The following is a 24,597-nucleotide window of genomic DNA, read 5'->3' as shown; positions in this document are numbered from 1 at the left end:
CGAAAACTCCACTGTGCACACCTGTTGTTGCTTTTAATTTAGCATAAAGCTTTTATCCAAAGTGACGCACGTTTATAAGAAGCCAGGATCAGACGGTCCCTGGAGGAATTGGGGTTAAGGTCCTTGCGTAAGGCCTCAACGGGGATCTCACGCAGCCAACCCAGGGATTTGCAGCAGTGACATTTCTATCACAGACACAGCATCCCAAACCGCACACCGCATAAAACGGGAGACAAAACATATAAGCTCACTGAGACGTTCGTAATTGTGTTTTAATTGTCATATAAGAGGCTAAAATAGACAGGACTAGTTTGTAAAGCCCTCATAAAGAAATCATTATGCCCACTGACAGCCTCTATTAGTGAGTGGACAGCACTTTTTGTCTTCGTATAGTAGTTTATTGTATAATATTACTTGGAAATATCTTTCTCCAAGTCATTCCATCAGAACATAAACTAAAACATTAACTGATAACTATCCATCCATCCATCCATCCATCGATCCCACCATATCCAGGAAACACGGGGTGCACTCAGACGAAGGCTGGACGGGATGATTACCTGATAGCATTTTAGGAAAATATGTGTTTTTTTTATGTACACATTCTCAACATATTTAGCAACTTTCAGATTGGGAAATGTCTTCCTCCTTGTTTGTGCTCGAGGGAAAAACAAATTTCACTCGACGAGGAAAGCTTTGCTGAATATTAAGCGGAAATTGGAAATGGATCCGCGCGGACGGACATGCTTGTCTATGGACTTCACCTTCAGTTCTGGCCGATCAAATTAAACAGCAGCCAATACTTTTGTGCAATTAGAATTCTAATTAATAAGAGAAACCAAATAACCTAAAACAAATGCATAAAATCTAACATATGGGCTTGGAGCTAAATCGCATCGAAAGCCTTGGAAAAATCCATTTTGGTCATTTAAACCAAAATATGTTACGTGTGTTTTTTAGCTTTAGTAAAAAAAGAGAATAAATAAATAACTCGGGGTGTAAGAACATTTATTCTATGAATCATACCTGTAACCTTATAACATTAATTACCTTCCCTAACTTCTGCATTACCTGGTACAATTTAAACTAAATAAAAACAGCACGCTATCCTCCCCGCACGGACCTCTTCAGACCCGCATGAAACCCCAGGACGGCTCCACCGCGATATTTTCTTTTTTTATGTGACCATTCATCTGTTCACACGCTGGTAGGCGCCAGACGTCAAGAAAACAAAACAGCGGACAGTCGTGAATGAATTTAGACGAACAGTAATTACAAGGCGGGATGCTACGGCGATTATTTAGAAATATTTACACGCAAAAATAAATACATAGCCAGATAGCGTGTGCAAACGCCTACACTATAAAGCGGTAGGAGAGGGGCACATGTTTGTATACTGCAGTAAATACAATAAATACATTTATATGTGTATGATTAAATGGTTAATAATATTGTACTTGCTTTCAGCAAGCATCACGAATCCAGTTCTTTTGTTTTAACCGAATAAACTTTAGGGTAAAAACAGCAGCAGCAGGCTGCTTTCTCGCTTGCCTGCTTGCATGGGAAATGCTCACAGCAGACATCTCCATCTAGCCTGTGCTATAATTGAAATGGCGCGTTTGGCCGCAGGCAGGCTGCGAGGGCGCTTTTTGCAATGGCAGAATGCATGTCGATAGACGTCATTTGCTTTTAATGGCCCACAGGATATTTGGCGTCGAGATGCTGCTATACGTTATCGAAAGGACGGAGGGAGACGCGGCACGAAAAGACTGTCCACGGAAATCTGCATATTCAATACCGTAATTTTGTACAGATACTTTATCAACAAGTTATAGTGCTTCCCCGTAATAGCGGTCTAACTCCAAGGGAGAAGCGTGCACTGCATTACTTATTTGAGAACAGAAAATGTAGTTGGAAATGCCCGAGGAAATATTACATCAGACGAAATGACAATGATTAAAATCTGTTTTTTTTCCACTATGTCTATTGAGCGACGTGACACTGGCCTGAAACTGAACAACACTAAAACCGTTATCCCCCTGCAAACCTAGAACTTGAACCGTTACAAGGACCGATGTTTTTTCTCTCTTTTGAAGAAAAAATAAGGGGAAAATAAAGGGGGTAAAAATCACCAATGATTCGGTGTAATCGTAATCATCATCGCGGCAGGAATATAGTACTTTTTCATCTTGAAATTATCTTGGGCAAGAGTAGGGTTGAGCTAATTGTAGCCTAATCCTTGCCCCAGAGGCGTTTGGAAAGCCCGGAGCAAGAATTCTTTTTTAGCTCTCCTCTGTTATTTAGAGACGGATTATTGGCTTTCTCTTCTCATAACAGACACGGCCGTTTTCATTTTAGCAAAAAAGAAGGACAAGAAGCTAAAAAATCTCGCATCAGGAGACAGGCGTCCGTTTAACGTGTACATATTTTAAATCTGCGCAAACAATAAAGCTGAAAAGGGGGAAGGAAAGGAATTCTTCTTATGTTCAAGGTAAGGACGGCTGCTTGCTTCCTGTGTTGCTTTTGTGGAAAGTGCTTGGTCTGAACAAGTCTAGCCCTACAGTAACTATAGGGCATTTTAAAGCCACAGTGGCCCTTTTTAAAATCAATCCAAGCGCTATTATATTGGAGGAGTTAAAAAGTGGATATTTGCTCCCATTCGCCGGAGTCGCGGAATGCCGGGGAATCGAGTCGCATTTAGTTTTAGCAAACTTGCGGTATTAGGAAGGGACATCGCAATCTTCTGCGAGGATTGAACCCTACCAGGATCTCATCGGACTTCCTAAAATGTTTGAAACGGTACGCTGCATTTCATAATGCCTAATAATGGTGCACAGTATTAAACAAATCGCTCGCAGTTGAGCAAATCGTGTTGTTGAAATAATGTGTCTGGAAAGTAGTTGATTACCATTGACCTGCATTATCGGCGCAATCTAACGTATTTTTCGCCCGTGCTATTTAAAATGCAGTTTGTAATTTGTGAATCCTCCATATACAGCGAATGGCTATACGTAGTGAGCATTATAGTTCAGGTTTAGCGGTTTAATGGTTTGGGTCACTTTGTTTTTTTCTCTTACATTTATCCGTGTCAAAGGCATCATTTCACTCATATTGGTATGTGTAAAAGACGCCATATTGTGCAATTGGCAGAATTTACCCCTTGGGCACCGATGTACGTTCAATAGGGCAGTAGTGTAGAAACCACGCAGTAGTATTGTCTCATTTAAACGAAATGCTCACAGCCGGGTTGTGCATGACACTTTACTATATTGTATTGCTATGATAAATGTCACTTTTCTGTAACACTTGTGTGCCACAAACTTTCTAATCCGTAGCCTCAAAGAAGTGTATTTTGACTGAAATAAAATGCATTAATATATAGATTTAAACCTGTATATTTAAAATTATAAAGCAGCTTGAAGTTTTGTAACCAGCGATATGTGTTAAAATTCATTGGCTAACGCAGAAGTTTCGTGAACAAGTATCCAAGATTGCTGAAATCAATTGACTCGGTTATACCTTTATATAATATCACTGTCAACTTTAAAATGAAATTGGTCTGTGTATTATACGTAGTGGTTGTGTTAAATGTTCAAAATAATCCCAGGTACAAACTGACACAGATCACGCTGTTGGTATCGGGTTTTTTTTTATTATCAGTAGACTGCTTTATAATGTTTTTCGGTTAATATGTTGATACGTTTGCACATCAAATATGGATTAAAATATTATCTAAGTAACAAAATTATCAATATTCAGCTAGTAAAACTCAGCTCTGTTTGTAAGGAAAGGTTAAGGTTAACGTGACTGTCTGAATAGCCAGCATTTAACATTGCAGACATTGTATCTCTTGCTTCCAGCCGGTCAGGCTCTTTTTCTTTAAAATGCGCACCTGGCCGACTTCTTTCTTTCTGCGCCCCGTGTGTGCGCATGTGTGCATACTGCAGGCCCGTATCTAGTATGTTCTTCTAACAATATCTATACCGGTTGCCATGGCCCACGGCTATATGAAGAGGCGGGACAGCTTCATATGCCTAAAAAAGTTTTAAGTCTTTTTGAAGTCTTTCTTTCACCGAGATCTGAAACGTATCATCCAACGTGCGTATTAAATGAACCGTCTTCCCGATGGCTCCGTGTGGAGCTAAAGAGGCAACACCCTGGAAAATTCTGCAGTCTTTCAGCACCACTGCGCCCCGGGCACCTCGCCGGCGGCACATCGCTGAATTCAGCTCTAACAAGCGTTTTCTGTTTGCCTTTTATGGTTAGACTATCAGCTAAGCAAAAAAGAGTAACGATTCTGTTAAATCACTCTCAAACTGTAGCAATTATCTTGTGTAATCAGCGCTTCAGTAAAACGTACAGTACGTTGTATATATTGGAATACAAAACGATATCGTTAACTGTTTAATAGATTGCATTTTAATATAGAAGAAAATTGACACACCTTTATACATTTTGTAGTTGCGTGGCTAAATAAAAAAAAATGTAGAATGCTTTGACATAGCCATACCAATAGGAACAGCAGTCATGTTATAATTTTGCGCTTTGAAAGTTTGAGTGATGGTTTTATGTCGGACACAGGCTTACGCAACGGCCACTGGAGAATTGACATCTCTTCCCCTCTTCATCCACCCAAAATCCCAGTGCTGAGATGCTACAGTGTAACTAACAGAAAAGATGCCGAACACTGATTAGGCTGGTGTGATTAAATATAATGTAACAGGCGTGTATCAATAAGGTCGATTCTGTTTTTTCCAAGTCTGACATTCATAGGTACATCAGTGTTCATAATTAAAATCTGATAAAAACCCAACGAAAATTATTTCATTTTACTAACAGTTGCGGATCCATATGGCTGCTTCATGACAGCGGGTTAATTTGCAAGAAGCACATTAAAAATAACCTGCCGCCATACGCTTATTGAGATTTGCATAAGGCTGTCACTTTGAAAGACAGACATTTCCTCTGGAACAGTACACTTAAGTGATAGGCATGTTTCATGACAAAAGTATCACCATCTTTGCGGAAACCTGTTAATTTAGATGTGTCTAGTTACCAATGCACGCTCCTGCATCATTTGTCTGGGGATGTTTCACGTCTAACACATAAGCCCACGACCTTTAATTAGAAATGTGCAGTTTGTTTTATCCCCCCTAGAGGCTGGCACCTAGCATCTCTGTTTCTGGATCGCTAATAAGCAACCTTCCATTGCGCCTGCGGTCCTATGGAGGGAAAAGATGCTAATGTACTTCATTAAAGTTGTGGCAATAATTTGTAAGCTAAATATGCGATCAGGCAGATGTAGAAGTGATCTAATAGGAGTCAGCAGCGAGGAACACTCAGGAGTTGCTTCAGAAGATATTATATAGTGACTATAGGTATTATATAGAGAAGCGGTGAGATTAATAGTTTGGGTTTCCTTGCTATCATCCTGACAGGAAGGACGGAGCATGTCACGCCTATCTTTGACCCGGTCCCCCGTCTCTCCGCTGGCCGCGCAGGGGATCCCTCTGCCGGCTCAGCTGACAAAGGCGAACGCCCCGGTGCATATAGACGTTGGGGGACACATGTACACCAGCAGCCTGGCCACCCTGACCAAATACCCGGACTCAAGGTAAAGCTCTCCGCCTTGTGAAAGGAACGTTTTCAGTAATATGATTTTTTAAAAATGTAAATTTTAGTTTCTTAACCATCCGTTGAAATAATTCAGATGCGATAGGCTACTAAGCAATTTACTGCCTTAACTCGTGGAATAGCTCGTTACACATAAGGTTGTTTTTCTGTTCCTTTAATTTAAAATGTAGCCTAATTTAAATGCAATATGACATACCAAAAGAAATAAAACTCAGAAAAATATTTCGATGTTACAGCAAAGTAGCAACTCGTTTAAAAAAAAAAAAAAAACAAATCAATGGAAGAACAAACTAATCCTGAAATCAGAAATCTGAAAGCAGTTGAATTGTTATTGATATATTTTTAACCCTCTGGAGTTAACCTTTAAGGTAGTCTGACATGCCTTGGCATTTGTAAATAATTCACCATCTAAAAACATGTACCCCAAAGTGTTACCTATGCTTTTCATTCAGCACAAACTCTGAGACCATTTAGAACGTCATTCTTCCATTTTTTGCTTAAAAACAAATGATTACTTCTTAAGACTGACACTCTGTTTACTCATTATGTTCCAATTCAAGTCTGAAAATTACATTGTTTGCATTATTTTTAACCATTTTTGACAACCGTTATACATCTTTTTGCATTTGAATTTGAGATAACCTGCTATTTCATGTTACATCTGATGTACTAAATTGCAGCCTGAAGATCCCAGAGATCATATAATGTAGAATGCAGTGAGACTGGCAAATAAGACTGGCTCTGTAGATAATTAAACTGTATACACAATCGTTTAAACTTAATAACATCACTGAGAAGCAGTAGCTAACACTAGGCATCTTACTATTATAATTTCAAATATGATGGTAAAATCTACTCATAACTCTTTTTAGAATTTCCATTTTGCTTGCTTCTGGAACCAGTGACCACCCTGGGCAACTGAACATTATGTCCATTTTGCGTTCATAATATCATTGAGATTAAGCTCACACGTGTCGCTTTGGAGAGGGTTAAGTAAAGAATAAATACAAACAACCTGTAGCACACCAAATCCCGTGTGGCTCAGGGCTGCGGCACGGCCGGGTTTGCGCTCAGATGGCATGATGAGACGGACCGAGGCCTTGGTCCTGTCAGCTGTGGGTTTTATCTTACATTCTGTACGTAACCCCACGGCTTGGATAAAACCGGCCGCATGCTAGTTAGCTGCACTGTTTCATTCCCTACCAACTGTTTGGTTTTAATAATAATGATGAAAAAAAAATCTTCATAATGTCAGAATGTCATCGGTTAATACAACCAGCTAAACCATTCACCCCAAAAGTGCTGTCGATGATTTTTGCAAATTGATTCATTTATTTCCAACTCTTGCGGTGAGCAGTAAAGCATTTTGAGGAAAAAAAAAAAAAATATATATATATAAAGCATGTAGGTGTAAGGTTTGGGAGATGAGCATCATCCTACCAGGTGATTAAAGTGCGTTGAATGGAAGGACTGGTCCAATCACAGCACAGCCTGGCACCATGACCTCCTTTAAGTGCAGGTCTTAGCACCGGCAATTTTAACTCGCTGATTTTTTTTTTAATGGATTGCTTGATCAATTATGCAGGTCGTGAAAAGAAACTTAGTCTTGTAAGTAATGTCGAGGCATCGGTCTTCATTCCCTGGCCCGGCACAGGGAGACAAGAGTCATGAAACATTGATCGCGCTCGGATGGGGCCTTTGTGAGGTTGTGGGGTGAAGCTGAGAACCTCGGTCTCATAACGGCCCAGTGGGGGCATTTTAGAAGTTAAGGGACGAGGGCTGCATCCAGGCAATCAGAAAATGATTATGTGAAAGCAGGAGTTAATGCTTCATTTCATGGCTTTGATATTGGAAAGGTGGATGATGTTTTTATTCTGTAAAGGAGCATTTACCATCTCCTTTCCTTAAAAGCAGTGTTGGGCACACATGTGGCCACACACCTGGCTAAACGGCAGCCCAGAAATGTGCTAGAAATCGTCTGAAGCCTGGCTGAAGGGTCCCTTGGCCGCCGACGCCGCGACCTCCGCACATATCAAAGCTTCCATCTTCATTTTAGAACCATTTCAGACTGTTAGTCGCAGGGGAGAGGCCCAGATCCACGCGCGGGCCAGCTTTTTGAAAAGCCAAGTTTGAAACGGTTCCCACTGATCATTGGCGGGAATTTCGGATCAGAGCCGGTTCTCCTCCCTCAGCCCTCCTGTTTGAGAACCTCCCACTCTCCCTCTTGGAAGAAGGCAGCCGGGCGTGAGGGTAGACGGCTGGACGGGCTGGCTGGTAGGCTGCTCTACCTGTTAGACATGAAAGGACCAAACGGAGTGAGGGCGCCCTGTCTCTCAAACGCAAAGGAGGCTGCAGCTCCCGAGCAATTTACCTAAAGGATCCAGAGATAAAAAGAGGAGAGAGAGAGGGAGGGAGCGAGCTGAAGGAGGGGAAAGGAAAGAAAAAGAAAACAGCCTGCATTTTAATTGCTTTTTTGTAAAAAAAAAAAAAAAAAAAAAGTGGAGATGAAAAACAGAGATGCCTCTGAGCAGTATGGAGGAACTCTAGCTGGAAGAATCGCAGGACCATATGAGGCAGGACCACCTCAGGTGCCTCATCGAGAGCGACACTTAGGTGTTTCTCTAAACTGTTTTGCATCGATTTCCAGACAAAAGGAGCGCAGATGGGGCGGGGGGGGGACTGGGTGTCCATGCGATGGTGTGGTGCACAGGCTCATTCAGGTGTCAGGGGGGGGCTTTAGGGAGTAGACAGCATCCCCCGTTTTGGCTCAGCTCAGCTGCTGCCGAATGGACACTTGCCCTAAAACTCACACAGTTCTTACTGCTACTAAGACCTGGTTAGCAGCTTGGGAAAATTCCTGGGAAAATGCACCCAGGGTTAAGTCAGGTTTTCTCTTGGCCCAGACATACTCACCGGATGTGGAGTGTGACGTTTAAGGGATGGCAGCTATTTTGTGGGAGTCGTGCGTGTGCAGACACAGAAAATCTCATCCTGAAGTGTCTGCTGCTGTACCGTGTCGAAAGGTGTTGCTAGAAAAGTAGCTGACAGGATTGTAATTATTAAGCCTTCCAGTAACAATCACTTAACACATGCGACTAAATATGAGTCAGTCAAGACCGTCATGTGCATGTGGCAGATGGTCCCTCCCTTATTTATTTCCGAGTTATTTTTTATTGTCAATCACAACTGGTTTAATACTTTAGTAGCTTGTAGTGTTTTGCTGCTTCACTTCTGTTAGACCACCAGCAGGGGGGAAGTTTGTGCCAAAGATACATATTCTACCTCTTGTGGCAGCCGTCCATGATTCTCAGCGATTCTCAACCCGTGGGTCGTGGCAAGTTCTGAAAGGGTGGCGAGGCAGAGTTGGAAATGTAAGCATTTCAAAACTGCTGATCCAGGATCAGATTTCCCAGCCCCAGTCCTAGAATTTACCTGTATAAGCAGGTCTTGGGTCTGCAAATGCTTAGTGCAAAACTAGCGAACACTCAACTAATCCAAGAAGCCAAACCACAGACGCTTAACTTAAAATTCACTGGCAATTCCAATCAGATTTGTGCAATAGGCAGTGATTGGCGTAAAATTGCAGAATGCACTGCATGCTTGTTCATAGTGTTAATTTAAACCAGGAGTGGCCAATCTTATTAGATTACTAATTAGAGGACTGATTGGCTGAAGAGTCCTCATGGTGCGTTCGTTTTTCTCTCGGAACTCCGAAATTCCGAGTTGAGTGACATCACGTCCGACAATCTCACGTTCGAGCTACCACATCTCGGAACAAACATGGCTGCCTCCATGAACACGCTGTTGTGTGTTGTTGCTTTATATTATTTTTATATTTTATTTTAGTAGATTTGGAGTTTTCCAAATGGAGAAAATGGAGAAATGGAGATTTTTCCGAGAGACAAACAAGAAACACGAACTAGTCAAACCACATTAAAAGCTTTATAAAATATTTTAGTACATTCATAGCGATATTATTTTTTCGAACATTAAACAAAATACAAACAAACCAAGTCACCATGTTGAAATTACGTCACAGGGGCAACTCGGACAACAAAATCTTGTCCGAATTCAACGTCATGAAAGAGGCGTGTTTCCGACGGGAAGTGACATTTTTCGTGACGTTTCGTGACGTTTTGATCCGAGTTCCGACTTGGAGAGAAATAATCGAACGCACCATCACACCTGGGTTTAAACAGCTGTCCTACAGGTTATCCCAAAAACCTGCATACACACCGGCCCTTTGCGGATAAGATTGGCCACCCCTGATTCAAACCTATACTTGACACAGGGTCGCAAATGAGCTGCCGTGGTTAAAATTAGGTCGCAGTGCAAAAAAGGTTGAGAGCCACTGATATTGATCATGTAGCTCCTGTAGATGTGCAAAGGTAGGAATGTCAATGGATAATGGGGCACAGTTCGAAAGCCCATGAAAAGTGAGCGGATCACAGTGACAACGTGAGGCAAACAGAAGGGTGAAGATCAGTGGTCCCTGTGAAAATGCTTCGATCAGCCATTCGCGGTGACAATGTCCTCAGCTTTGGAGTAGCTGAAGGGGGCTCAGCAAGGGGCTTCTGGCAGTGAGCGACTCGTTACCCGCGAAGATACACAGAAGCCACCTTTTCATGTTTTGCATTCAGGTGTAGAAAGCAATCGCTTTACAACAGCTACCTGGGCAGGAAACGGAGCCTCAGAGCTGCAGGAAAGCCGCTTTTATTCATTTATTTATTACGTGTCGCAGCTTCTCTTGTTCAGTGTGAGACGGAGCTTTAAAGTGAAGCTGAACAGAGGACTTTGTGATGACTGCAGTAGAGTTCAGCAGAAACTCAGGCTCTTAGATCTGTTTGCAATCTGTCATCACTGGCAGCGCTTATAAAATGAAAAAGGCTTCCTTTAAACAGGACTTTTAATTTTAATTTGCTTTTTTGTCTTTAGATATTAAGGGGGTGCATTTAATTAACCCTTTCAACTCAGACCTGATGTTCCATTTTAATAGATGTGCAAAAACTATGTGTTGCATTACTTCTGAAATAAAGGACAGTGCAAAAATATTAAAATTACCTTCAGCGCATGTCTCTTTCTGACATCTGTACAAGTACATTATGTTCATGTGTGACATGTTACCCATTGTGTTCCATTTTCCATTTAACAAGATCCATTTCACTGTTAACAGTGATATTCGATTTCAACGGCTCCAACTTGGAGGTGACCACAATGTTTCTTTTTCAGTTTCCGATCCTATATTATGACGGCAGAGAAAAGCCAAGATGCCTAATATTAATGTTTTAGCCAAAAAAAACAAATCAGCTGTATCATGACTAAGGAGATTGCAAGTTACCTTTAACAACTGTTTCATGTGCCCCTCTAAGAGATGCCACCAATTTGTAAGCAAGGAAAGTTCAGGAAAGTTCAAACTTATCCTCAGATTTAGCACTTGTGTTCAATAATCCATCCACTTGTTTAAGGGCAAACTTTCGGGATCTTACCTTCCAGAATCAGCCGCCTATTTAACGGCACCGAGCCCATAGTGCTGGACAGTCTGAAGCAGCATTACTTTATCGACCGTGACGGCGAGATCTTCCGGTACATTCTCAGCTTCTTGAGGACCTGCAAATTGCTCCTCCCAGACGACTTCAAGGTAAGGCAAAAATGCTACCGTGTTTCTTTCTTGTTTTTAATTTAAAGGCAGCAGAGAGGTCTTATGTAATATAACCCAAATGGGTACAGTTGTTCACTAATTGTTGGCAAGATGTAGAGGCCTAGATTTATTTTTGAAACTGCAGATAAATGCAGACAAGGGTTTTCAATGACATTTTAATTTTAGAAGATGAAACTTTGTATTTGTAACAAGAGGAGTAGTATTTTGGATATTGTAGATTTAAGTGACATAATACTATTGAACTACAGAACATAAACGGTCTTCCTTCAGGTCAGGTCTGTTAGATAGGCCTGAATTGAAGGGAGATGGTGAAACACTGTTTCTTAGCTGTAATATCCTATTTCTCATCATGTGTTCGGTCTACCAGCTGCACTTTGCTGTCAGCTTCTACTAACTAACATTTGCTGGTGGATTAGATGTTTACAGGTATTATAAATTAAGTTTGCAACTTGGTCAAGATTGTAACTGTCATATCGGCAACCAGTCACCGGCCGACCCTATGGCTGACGGCCCCTGCATTTCCGCTTGTGATAAATCCACAAACTTCCTCTGCACAGCAAGGCCGACGTGTCCAGCAGACTGCTTGACGTGGCTTTTTTGATAGATGAAGTGGATGAGAATAGTGAAATCTCATTAACCCCTGTGGGGGGGATTCTCTGTTTGCCTACCTGAACTTGCAGATGAGAGAAAATTTGGGGTGATAGTGCAGGCCCAGGGAGCTGGGGGTTAATGATCAGGCTCCAGAACCCATGCGCGGGTGACTGTTTGAAGTCAGGCTCGAACCAGCGACCAGCTGATGACAAGCACAGCGGCTTAGCCCACCAAGCAACACGCCACCCCCATGCACAAATGCCTTCTAGATGGAAGGCCTCCTAATTACAATAAGTACTTTGACAAGTGCTAAGCAAGCATCCATTAAAATGTCCTTATTAGCAGTACCCCACTGTACGGAGCTGGGTGGGGGGGGTTCAGCTTCTCAGCTGGAGAGCCCTGCAGCTGCCGGAGTGCTGAGTGACTGTCAGAACTTGAAAGGAGCTGTTTCACAAAGCACACCGGCACCATCAGCCTGTTCAGCCCTGACGTACCGCGGGTTTGTGCCTGACCCCACCACCCAGGTGCAGGAGGAGGGGGGGACGATCCTGTAATGGTGCAGACTGGGCCGAGGCATCAAAATATCGAGGGCTGAGAAGCAAGGTCACGGTCGGGCAGGAAGAGGGTCGTGTGCTTTCTGTCTTGACCCTGCATGAGTCGGACCGACGGTCGTGTCTCCGGTGATTCTTGAAGTGATGTTTGTTTTCTTAGCATCACATTCATGCTCTTGGCAGGACTTTCGGATCTTGTGATGCCAGGTGAAAATAAAATGACGTGAAGCTGATGCACTCCAGCTGAGGGGGAGAACAGGTCTGCTGTGTACCGGCCCGTCAGACCACCTGCCCTCCCCTGCTGGTGGGACGTAACTCTGAGGCACCCAAATTCCGCACCAGGACGCTGGGTGCTTAATGACCACAAACAGCCTATTACCTTCCGTCGCTGTATCCATGGCATCGTAACCCAGTCTTGCTCTTCTCTCACTCCAAGTGAACTCGGGAAACCCCGTCTCCCAGAATCAGTCACCCACGGCCCCCAATCGGGGCCCCCACGGGTCCCTTAATGCGGTTCCTCACCTGTTTATTGCAATAAATTCCAAAGGCACCACAAGCAGAGGGACTTGATAAGCTTCCATTACGGATATGACAGTGTAAAAGTGCTATAGATATACACTCCCTAGTGTCTGAAAGTGTGATACCTCGGTAGAATGATCACTGAATGGTATTAAGTTTATGCTACAGGCCAGCACTCCCCAGTCTCACGTGCCTGTAAGTCGGCGTCTGCTCAGAAAGCCTCAGACAGATGGTCCGCTGTCCCAGTGGGGTCAGCCACAGTCCGCTGGACATGGTGATTATTGAGATCAGAGTTTCCATTTTTGACCCTTGGAGTGTGACTCACAGCTACCTCTTCAGTTATTCACTTAGCCCCCCCACCCCCTCCTGAGCATTCAGCCGTCACCACTGTCCGCTGCCTGGGTACCCGAACACACTTTCCCGCCGTTGAAACATTTCGCCGTGGGTGCGCTCGCGTTGGCGGCTGGCACCCTGCAGACCGCGCTCTGCTTATGACCGTGACCATCACAGTAGTCTGGGGGGCCACGAGACAGTGCATGGCTGATCTTGTCAGGAAAATGTCAAATCCCACAAGGCTCCTGTCATGCTGCTGCCGTAACAAGTGTCATCTCTACAAACAAGGCTCTTTTTAAACCTTCTCAGTGGGACATGGAAGAAATTAGTGATTAATGTACCTGGGAATCAGATGTTGATAAGTATGGGCTCCCACTCAGAACTGCTTCAGCGAATGTCCAGTAACGGTACAGGCTCTGTATAAGTGATGTTGGCTGTTAGATTTTGTGCTCAAAAATTCCATCCTTACATTGAAGTTCTCCCAGCATCATCTGGCATTTGGGTGACCCAGTCTGGTGAGTCGGCCTCACCAGTGGGCGGCTCGGTCAGCTCATTGTGCTGGAACTTCGCCAGCCTGGTTGATTTGGCTCCAGGGACCTGGTGGAAGTCAGCCTGTTGGACCCTCATTTCAGAAATTCAGATTATCGTGCCGTTCGGTGCCCTTTTTGGGATGCAAAACATATCCTTGCCCTGTGCCAGACCTGTGAAGGATGAGGAAGTTCGCTGTGATGTCGGGGGGACCTAGAAGGAGGCGTCTCTGTATGAGATCACTCAGGAGCAGAAGATGGGAGCCATGGCTGGGGGGAGGCAGGCTGGCTCACATGCACTCATCCTACAACATTTGCTATAATGAGATGCTGCAACCAGAGTTCAAACAAATGCGCAGCAACAATGGTGGTATATGTGTAAGACAGAGGGACACTGTTTAAGGCTGAAGGCACCCAGAACCACAATAGAACCCACTACTGGAGGGGGTAACGCAGCGGCGTAGAGTTGACGTGTAGCTGTGAGGTCTTAAATGGGACGTGTCCAATGTTTTCCATTCAACTCTGCGACGATGATGACGATGAAGATGATGAAACTTAACCTCAACTGCTCTCGTTTGGTCAGTGGCTGTGGAAACGAAAGTCGAACGTGTCCAACATTCCAGAGCAGAAGTGAGAGACGCAGATGTGTCTGTTTTGGCGAGTCCCTGCGCTTTCCGGAAGTCCTTTCCACAGTGCGCATGGTGTGAAATACGCGAGGACCCCAACCACCGGCCGCCCTCGTGCGTGCCTGCTACGCCGCGTCCCCCGCGCCCCATTAATCAGTTTGCCAGTGCGTTCCGATACCCTTCCCATTTGGAGTCAGGCGCCCGCTCCGTCGGGTACTTTATAGCGGATTTGAGCAATTGTGCCATCTGCTCTTGTGGGAAATTAGAGGAGAGAGTGGCAGGGCGAAGCACCTCGGGCGAGTACAGCCTGAGGGGCAGGCAGGCAATCTGCTGGCGGACCACCTCGCACACAGACGGGCGCCGTCCCAGCCCCCCGCCGCCGCCGCTCCTCAGACATCCGCGGGCGCCCTTCTCCCCGCCCGAGGCAGGCAAGCAGGCTGCTCCCAGCTTCCCAGACGTGCCTTTGTTTCCTCCGCCGGTCTTCTCACACCCCGACGCGTCCATACGCACGGCAGATATCAGAGTGTCCGGCCGCAACGCCGCGTTACGCTGCACCCCAGGTAATGCGCTGGGCCACCGCGGTATGAATGCAAGGGAGGAGAAGTTTGCAGGAAATGCGCTGCCGTGTGGAAGACCTAATTAATTTTTTTTGGTTTTTCTTGTTTCTGAGAAGGCGTATTTCAATAACGTACATCAACTATTTATGGGTCTTTAATGCCATTTTACAATGCAGATGCCACAATGGTATGACGGAATTAATTTCTTATGGCTCTGATTACAATTTTTGATGGTTCAGATTTAACTTATAAATTGATTGTTTTTTAAAAATATTATAAGTTCTTCTTTCATCTGTTTTTTGTTTCGCTACATGCATGACGTATTCCTCTGGATCATGGCAGTAAAGCCTTTCGCCGGTCAGACCAAACGTGACTTTTAATGAGTGTTTCCGGTTGTCTCTCCTAAGAGTGTTGTCCTTCCTGTAAGTTAGAGAGCTCCCGCTCTGTCATCGCTGGCCACTGTTCCGCCCCGACAGAGGACGGTCCTAAAGGCAGCGAGGCTCTATGCCTCATGCCCCGAGGCCCCGTCCCTCGCTGACCCGCATGCTGCCCGCGCCTCTCCGCAGGACTTCCAGCTGCTGTATGAGGAGGCGCGATACTACCAGCTGACGCCCATGATCAAGGAGCTGGATCGCTGGAAGCAGGAGCGCGAGCAGCGGCGGCTGGCCCCTCCCTGCGACTGCCTGGTGGTGCGCGTCACGCCCGACCTGGGCGAGCGCATCGCGCTCAGCGGCGAGAAGGTGCTCATCGAGGAGATCTTCCCCGAGACGGGTGACGTCATGTGCAACTCGGTCAACGCCGGCTGGAACCAGGACCCCACGCACGTCATCCGCTTCCCGCTCAATGGCTACTGCAGGCTCAACTCTGTGCAGGTAAGAGCCCCGGTCCGGGAAGCTCAGGGCCATGGAATACTGGCCATCATTCAGTTTCATGCCTCCTCTTACAGTTTTACGCATCTCTCTAATGTCCACACTCGGAAATGTGCTGAATCATTCCATCAAACTGCCCTTTCAAAGGTATAACAGGATTTACCTCCAGCAACGGTACCTTTATCGCCCCAGCGACGCAGCGGTGCATCATGGGAATACGCTGGTTTAAGGCAAAGACGAACATGAGGCACATGCTCAGGCTGGCCGGGTTTTATGATGTTCCCTCCAAGTTCTCCATAAATGACCCACAAAATGGTGCATCCGAACAAGCCCCCTCCCCCACCCCCTCACGCACACATGAAAATGTTCATTGTACCAGGGACTGATTTTTCATGTCATTTGAGGCAGCGACATATTTCACCCTTGGGGGCTTTATGTTAAATAGCAGGATATGTGTGTGACGGATGGTATGTGTATAAATTGGGGGGGGGGGGGGGTCTGCCAGAGTGCTATCCTGTAGGTGGAAGGATGGAGGGCCCTGTAGGTGTCGGGGAAGGTGCGTTGACACAGCCCCTTCTGGTTCACCTTGGCGTCATGATGGAGGTGTCAGTCCTGGAGGTGCTGGGAACACCTGCAGATCTCGAGCCTCTCGCTGCGATGAGCAGAAGCGGCGTCGCAGCTGGTGCCGTCACATGCTGTAATGCGCCCGCCAACCGCGCAACGCCAGATCACATGGTCGCCATCGTGCGCGGAGGAACAGCGACCTGAAACGTACACATACATATCACAGGTTAGAGGAACATCAGCCCGAAAAAATACCCCCTAAGAGCTGCACCTGTGCATGGGCTCTAGCGCCAGCCGGCCCCCCTTCCCCGAGCCCCCAAAGCCCTTCCGGGGGTGGCACGAGGGTGCAGAAAAGGTGCCTTGGTCCACAGTCGTTTTCTGGAAAATGGAAAGGGAGAAAGTGATGAAAAGGAAGAAAATTATATGCATTATTCATATTTCTCTCCTTTTAAGATGTAGCTCCACTTCCAAAGAATTCACTACAAGGACGCCTGCAGCAATTTAAATACATGTATTGCATTTTTTAATACTGTACTTAGAATTTCCCAAACATCCTAAACTGGTTTATAGTTCTTTTTATAGATTTTTAATTGGCTTGCAATATAATTAATTGGCGCATCAACTAACACAACGTTTTTTTTTTTTTTTTGCAGTCTATTTACAGGCAAATTCGGTCTTGGTGTGCTAGCATCCGTTTCAAATTAAGTGGGAACCATTTCAGTTTTGATGATTGCCTTTGCTACAGGACACGCATGCTGCGGGAAGAGCAGTGGAATGAGCGCTTTTATCCACTGCGAGCAAGACGCCTCGCTGTAAGACAGGCTCGTCTGGGGGGGGCGCCCTGTTAATAAAGCCCTTTTGCGTAATGTATAAGGACACGGTGTGCTTTAAAAGACCTTTTGTCTAAAGCTTGTCCTCATGCGCATATGGGCTGATGTTTAAGGGTCTTTTTATCATAGTTTTTCACCCAGTATAAACAGGGGGAAAGCGACGGACTGAAATCTGATTCAGGATCAGCTGTACGCCCCCTTCCCCCAGCTTGCTCACTGTCAGCTCTGCTTCTGCCAATCTGGGGCCAGAGAGTCTGTGTCAGAGTGCAGGAGAGCTGCAGGCAACAATGGGCAGACATCATACAGGCCTGCAGGAGGCCTACCCTCCCAGCTTTGGCCAAACAAAACTGGTGGTGTTTTGCCATGATGAAGCACAGGCCTCTCCCACACTCTATGACCTGTATGTGGGATAGGAGCCTAGTCTGTATCAGAGTGCAGCAATGCTACAGGTAACAATGGGCAGACTGCATACAGGCCTGCAGGAAACCTATCCTCCCAGCTTTGGCCAAACAACACTAGCAGTTATCTGCCATGGTGAAGCACAGCCCTCTCCCACAGTCCTTGACCTGTACGTGGGATAGGAGCCTAGTCTGTACCAGAATGCAACAATGCTACAGGTAACAATGGGCAGACAACATACAGGCCTGCAGGAGGCCTACCCTCCCAGCTTTGGCCAAACAACACTAGCAGTTATCTGCCATGGTGAAGCACAGGCCTCTCCCACAGTCCATGACCTGTACGTGGTATAGGATCCTCAAGGGCTCACTAAGGAATCTCTGAGCGGTGGCTAAATTGTATTATTTCACATATATATAATTAATATATCCTGAGACCCCTACTGGATATGGGTAGATAGATAATTAATGTCATTAAAATAATGAAGCACCATGTAAAATACACCTTTAAAAATGACAAAATTGCAGAGTAATGGATGGTTCTAAGAAGGTATTCTTGGAAATGAAGTCTATAGCAGTGGACATGGCCTTTTTGAGGAGGGGGCCGCCGGGGCTGAGCTCACCTCGACTCCCCAATGCTTGCGGAGGTGGGTGGGGCAGACCCACCCCTCTCATGGCATCTTTGAGCTCGGGGCTCCACTCACCACATGGAGCATGTGTGTCTGATCGGGTTGCAGAGCTGGACGGCTGCCCATGGGAACAGAGGGCCCCACCCAGCAGGGAGGGAGAGGTCGGCATGCGGGGAAGCAGAGACGGGCCTTTTTATCGCGGTATCCTGCGTTTACATCGCGGCCGCAGGGGCATGAACAGGACAGCTGACCCCAAAGAGCGTAGATGCGGGAAGTTGCAGTTTGGAGGTGGTGCTTTCTCTACCCAGCCGCTGGGAGTGGGATTTGACCCTACTGCTGTGCAGGGGGCATTGTGCGTGCAGCAGTGTGTGGGTTGATGGGGACCATAGCTCTCAGCCAGAGAATTAACCTGCCAACTTCGTGTGAGCGACCTCTGATCTGCTTTATGTAGTTGCCAAATTGCCCACCAACCCCCCCCACCCCCCCCCACTCATCACCTCTAACAGAGGGAGCCAGAATAACAATCAGGGGGGGTTAGGAGGCTGATCAAACTGGCCCTCAGAAACGTGTTTCTCTGTTCCCGAAAAGAGAGAGCTCCACATGAAAACATGTCACACAGACAGAGTCCCATGTGAAAAAACCCAGAAACAACAGGCTTTTTGCAAACATAAAACTGACAGGCTGTTTAATTTTAAATGAAATTGACTGCAGTGAGCGGGATGCGGGGCAGTGGGTGCAGTGGGCACTGCGAGCGGCGGCGGCCCCAGTCATATTCCAACAAAGGGCCGCCGCCGTAAATGCCGCCTGGCGTCCTACTTCCCGTGACACGTGTCAGGCGGCCCCGCTGCAGAGCTCCCCGGCGAGGGGATCTGCGAGCCAGAGGGGGGAGCACATTCTCTTCTGCGTCAGTATTGCGCTCGCCTGCGCCTGGCTGTCCCCCCCCCCCCCGGTTACTTATGGGGTAGCGGTACCACGATGCGCCAGCATTTCGGGTCGCCGGGACCTCTCGGCGCCGAGTACGAGCAACGGGAGCAGGAATCCCAGCGATCCGGTTCCCCGGGACACACCCTCGACCTCAAGCATCAGAGACAAAGGAGAGTAATATGATAATTATAATTATTTAGTTGCTTAGGTGACCTTTTTTTTCCCTCTACAGGTCGGCCTCGAAATCTACCCATTAATACTTTCATTTAAAGGTAGTTCCGTCGCTGGAGGGTTCAGCAGTGATGCCCCCAACAGCCTGTCTCTTCAAATACACACCCTAAGCCAATGCACTGCTCTCTGCACATCGAATTCTTTTATAAAGTAGCGAATGTAAGGCACCGAGCCGTAATGTCTTTTAGCGTTAATCACTGTAGCTGGATGGTTCCTCCGAGACCAGCAGCACTTTCAACACTCGCTAATAAACACGAAAATGGTGTCAGCTTCCCGTCAGCTCTCACCGCACTCTGCCACCTCACCGCTGACATATCAGAGAGGGAAAAACAAGCGATGTCTGTCCACAGGGCGTGTGTCTGTCTGTAAAATCCTTAAAACCTCCCAAATATTTATCGTGAAACGTCTGCAATAGTGAACGTGGAGCCGTAGAACCATAGCACATCTGGTCAGACAACAACACACATTGTGGTGAAGCATAAGGTGATGCAACGATCAGGGCGCAGAGTGTAATATGATTTCCATAATTGTTGTTCTTCTGCGTAGTCTGTCATGGGTTTGCCGTGCTGACACTGGCGCGCTTCTTAATTAGCGCCGGTCTCCGGCTCACGCTCGGTCGTCTCCCTGCTCTACTCGGCTAATTAGCCTCTCGGTCACGGTCACCGTGCAAGACGAGGACCGGCCAACGCATCATTACCACACAGAATGGTCGCATGGTGCCCGTTATTTCGCTTCCTGTCACGTTACGATGTGAAGCGCATAAAACGGTCCCTAATTAAAGACCATTGTTAATGCAACATGCCAAATCCACTCAAGTGATCCCCCTTGTTTGGTAAACATTGCGGTAAAATATGTATAGCCCGTCCACCTGTCAGCGGGGGCGCCATTCTGATAAGCCAAGCCATCAGTTCTGCACTGGGCTTTTTGGGGACTCTAGCTTTGCACATGGACTTCTTACGATTTTTTTTTTTTTTCTGGCAGTGCCGCCCCGAGCAAAACCTTTCATTTTCAAACACAGCGTGCTCTAAAGGAACGGGAATGCGCACATGGAGCCGCTCAGCCCGCTATGAAAGGGAAGACCCTTCCAGATAAAAACCCACAACAATAGCGGCTAGATCTGAATGTCGAGAGACGACAATGGGACTGAGACGGTGGGACGTTTGGGACGGTTCTGCCAGCTCTAGCCACACGTCAGATCACACGAATACGGCTTGACGCCCTGATAATACAGCTTTCTTCTTTAATAAATACGAGAGACATGCTCTCCAGTAGCTCTAGCTGGGTCTGTAGTGAGATGCTGTTGACATCTGCGGTTTAAATTTCCACTGGTGTAAAACGTGTCCTCACCAGAGGGGTCAGTGAACACGATGCGCCGCTTGTGCTGCGGTGCAATGGGAGATGGGCAACATCTCTAAAACCCTCTTCACCTGCCGCCCCTGCAGGTTCTGGAGAGACTCTTCCAGAAGGGCTTCAGCGTGGCGGCGTCCTGCGGGGGCGGAGTCGACTCCTCCCAGTTCAGCGAGTACGTCCTCTGCCGTGAGGACCGCCGGTGTCAGCCCCTCAACACGCCGATCAGAATAAAGCAGGAGCCCCTGGACTAGAGCATGCTGGGAAAAGAACTGGCACTGAGGTGGACTGTGACTGAACAGAGCAGGGCCACCTCCTCCATCCAATGAAAAGGATCAACGAGGAACACTTATGTACTAGCGTTTTGTTTTGAGCGGACAGTGCCAGCCCCAAGGAACTTGGAGAACTGAAGGGAATGTAATTAAAAAAAAAAAAAAAAGAACGTATACAAAACATCTTGATCGTGCCAGGAACACCCAAAGAAGTTCAAGCGAGGGACTGATCTCTCACAGGCGAGCCCCCATCCTCGGCTCTGCTTTAGGGGCGCGATGAGCTGCGAGGTGGGACGTTTGGGACAGATTCTGCAGGGGAGCCGACGCCCCCCACTTCAGCGTATCCCAGCGTGTCGTCCAGTCCTGTCCATGTGCGTGTTGTGTGGCGATGCGGCTGAAAGTGAACAGCGCCGGCATGGGGGCAGACGTCCCTGGCTCTAAGCATGCTCGCTCTTGGAGAACCCCAAATGTAGCTGAGGACTACTACCCACTCACAGTCCACTTGACCTGGGCTTTATATAAAACAACCCCCCCCCCCATTCTAAATATGGAATCCATTGTTTTGTTGGCTGTTTATATAAACTAGTGTTCTTATCAAAATTTGCTTGTATTCCAGCCATGATCTATGGCTTTGTTTTGTTTTGTTTTCCATATGAAGGATTTCTGCACCTAGATTTCAAAAGTCATGGGACATTAGGGCATAAGTAGGGGTTGCTTGGTGCTCACTCTAAAAACACTATTACGCCCCGAGGCTGCATGGATGAAGCCGCCTGCCCGATTGTTAGAACAGGACTGCAGGGAGAACCTGTGTTCTCCTTTAGCTGCAAAGCGATTTCAAAATCTTCACTCAAGAATATGCACCAGCTACTCTAGTACAGCAGGAAAGCTACCAGCACGGTATTATCTTAATTAGCCACAGAACAAATGGCGTATGGTCTTCTGACATTTTCACGTTGGAACCCCACACTGAATTGAAACAATATCCATGTGCTCTTTTGTTAAACATGGTACAGGTGTCTGAGAGAGGACAGAAAACACCAGTGTTATTTTACAGACACTGCTCTCTGTATGTCTGGAGGTCCATGACATGAAGCAGTAGAGCTTTGTGCTGGTTTCAGTGACCCAACACCCAGCATTTAAGTATAGGAAGTACCCCCCCTCCCCCCCAGAATAAAATACCCAACCCCCTGATCTTCATCGTGTGGGACCCAGAGTGTCTCTGGGAACAATCAATGGCCTCCATCATTGTGGCAACCCCCCCCCCCAGGCCGGCAGTGCTCTGCCTTCACTGTATAGCAGGGGGAGGGGGGCTTGAAGCGGGCCATTGTACCTAGGCAGATCACAGCCTGAGGGGACCTTTGGAAGTAGAGCAGGGAGATGGATCGGGTCACATGGTTATCCAGCGGACACTCCCCACCTGGGACTGAAGGCACTTTGCAAAGCCTCCCCCCCCCATGTGGATCCCCACTGATAACCCCTCAGTTAGCAGCTTGCGGCTCAGTTTAATCAGAACGGCTGTGGGGAGAACCGCCATCAAGTTAACGATTTACAGGAGTTAGAAAAGGCCCCCCTTCGTCAAGGCAGGGCGGAGCGGAGTACGCAGAGGTGTGATCCCTCCGTCCGAGTCGGAGAGACTGAGCTCCTGAGAGCGGCCCATAGGCCAGCTTCGCACTGAGGAGCAGCCAGCGGACCTCCGAGAGGCCACCTCCTCACCACATCAACACCTACACGAAAAACTCAAGCACACATACGAAAAGAGAATAGAGGGGAAAAAAAAGTCTAATTTTCCACTTGTTTTTGAAGGCCGCTCTTCTGAATGATGTGTAGAATTCTATCTTACGCTTTGTTTAAATGGAAGAACTCCAGTTATGGAAAGAAGTGTCTTATTTGTTAAGATGATGATGATGATGATGATGATGATGATGATACTGCATCACAGGGGTCCCTGCTCACTTTTTTGTGCTCCGTAGTCCAATAATTAGTCACTCATATAGTCTTTCGTATAATGAAATGTATTAGGACCCTAGGTTTGAGTGAGCTTTTTTGGTTAAAAATATATTTAAAAACAAACAAACAAACATGCAGACAGATAACGAGAACCTCAAAGTCCTATTTTCATTTTCCTGGGAAATCAGAAATAAAAAAGAAATTGCAAGCAATATGTTGTGTAAATATGGATTTTCTAAAAGCATTTCAAAGTTATACTAAGGTGCAAATGTATATTATTTAAACAGAATGTTTTAACAATTAGACTATAGTATTAAGGGCATGTGTCAACCTGCAGTGACTCCATCTTTCAATTTTATTTGAATATTTGCATTAATAAACGGATGAACTGTTTATTTAATGCTTGTTTCCTATATGTTTTTTTTCTGAAATGCACAGGTAAGATTACTGAGGTTTCATGTTAAACTCACAATGCCCCCCATTTGAGAATGTGCAAAGGTATTATTTTCCCCTTTTCTCCTCATGAATTAAATACGCATTCAGTTTAAATCGTTCACCATCGACAGGGAATATTTACACGGTTACCCTGGTGTAACATGGACATCCTGTACCACGGTACCATGTGAATATTCCTTCTGAGATACAAAAACCGCCAGCCACCTGGTAATGAGGCAGCTTCACACTCCAAGAGCCCACCTTGGTCTCCCAGCTCCTGCTGAGTGACACCTTCTGTGAAGCTCTGGTCTTAAGCACACGAGTTCTCACTTTGGTGGGGGGTTGGTTTTAGCTCAGCCAAGAGCAGCTCCACAACACTTTCTTCATCTTGAGTGAAAACCTCGAGTCATCGTCAGTTCTGCTCACCACTCGTCTCCTGCTCCATCCTGGAAACTCTTCTCGTTCTCGTTCTGTTTGCACAATCTCCTCCTGAAATGCAGGAGATGTTGACTGGGGGTTTTCATGGGAACACGATGCTATTATGACGTTACTGAGCTCATGACATGCCTTTATTCCTATGGTCTTACTGACGTGCAGATGGATATTAATTCAAGCGATTCAAATTAACTGCTTCGCTCAAGGGCATCGCAGCAGCTCAGCTTTTCAGCCTCAAGCTTTTTGGCAGCAGTTCCAGCTCTGTAATCTCTCCACTACCTACAGTCAAATCTTATTACAGAACTGTTTACAAACGTGTGCCAAAATACCTGTTTCTCTCACAGTGAGCATCTCAAAAGTTCATGCAGTATTTTTACAAATATTTGGCAAATCGAGTAAAAAAAAAAAAACATGCTAATTCATTTGGGTATACAGAATACAAGCTAATTCTAATAGGATCTCTGGCTTTAACCAGAAGGGGTTTTGTGTGTTGGGGAAAAAAGACTTTTGAACATCAAGTGGTCAAGACTGGTGACAACACCCAATAACACTCCATTTCAGCCTATGATACTATGTTGCAGTGCTCTACAAATCCAATGGAGCAACAGTCACATTCCTGAAGCGGAACCAAAATCATAACGTTTAAGTCTGTGAGATTTTTTTTTTTTTTTGTTACCACACTTGCTTTGAAAGTTAAGCATTTTGCTCTTTTCAAAATACTA

General features: G+C 46.1%; 1 protein-coding gene across 2 annotated transcripts; it reads left to right on the top strand.

Annotated features, from left to right (window-relative positions):
• Positions 1–1,622: 1,622 nt before the first annotated feature.
• LOC111848227 (BTB/POZ domain-containing protein kctd15-like) lies at positions 1,623–23,405 on the top strand. Of its 2 annotated transcripts, none has more exons than XM_023820067.2 (5): positions 1,623–2,491; positions 5,439–5,614; positions 11,128–11,272; positions 15,564–15,869; positions 20,882–23,405. In XM_023820067.2, the coding sequence occupies exons 1-5, from the start codon at positions 2,483–2,485 to the stop codon at positions 21,038–21,040; spliced, it is 795 nt and encodes a 264-aa protein (XP_023675835.1). In that variant the 5' UTR covers positions 1,623–2,482; the 3' UTR covers positions 21,041–23,405. The 2 variants fall into 2 exon arrangements, with proteins under 2 accessions (XP_023675835.1, XP_023675834.1); XM_023820066.2 differs by lacking the exon at positions 1,623–2,491 and adding an exon at positions 2,498–2,799.
• Positions 23,406–24,597: the final 1,192 nt, after the last annotated feature.

Source organism: Paramormyrops kingsleyae, chromosome 13 (genome assembly GCF_048594095.1).
Source record: "Paramormyrops kingsleyae isolate MSU_618 chromosome 13, PKINGS_0.4, whole genome shotgun sequence".
NCBI classification, from domain to species: domain Eukaryota; kingdom Metazoa; phylum Chordata; class Actinopteri; order Osteoglossiformes; family Mormyridae; genus Paramormyrops; species Paramormyrops kingsleyae.
The sequence above is the reverse complement of the archived record's forward strand: the minus strand, read 5'-3'. Positions and strand labels throughout refer to the sequence as shown.

Coding starts and splice junctions, on each gene's coding strand:
- LOC111848227 (XM_023820066.2), top strand. Junction 5,615..11,127: donor ACCAAATACCCGGACTCAAG/GTAAAGCTCTCC, acceptor CTTACCTTCCAG/AATCAGCCGCCTATTTAACG. Junction 15,870..20,881: donor GCAGGCTCAACTCTGTGCAG/GTAAGAGCCCCG, acceptor CCGCCCCTGCAG/GTTCTGGAGAGACTCTTCCA.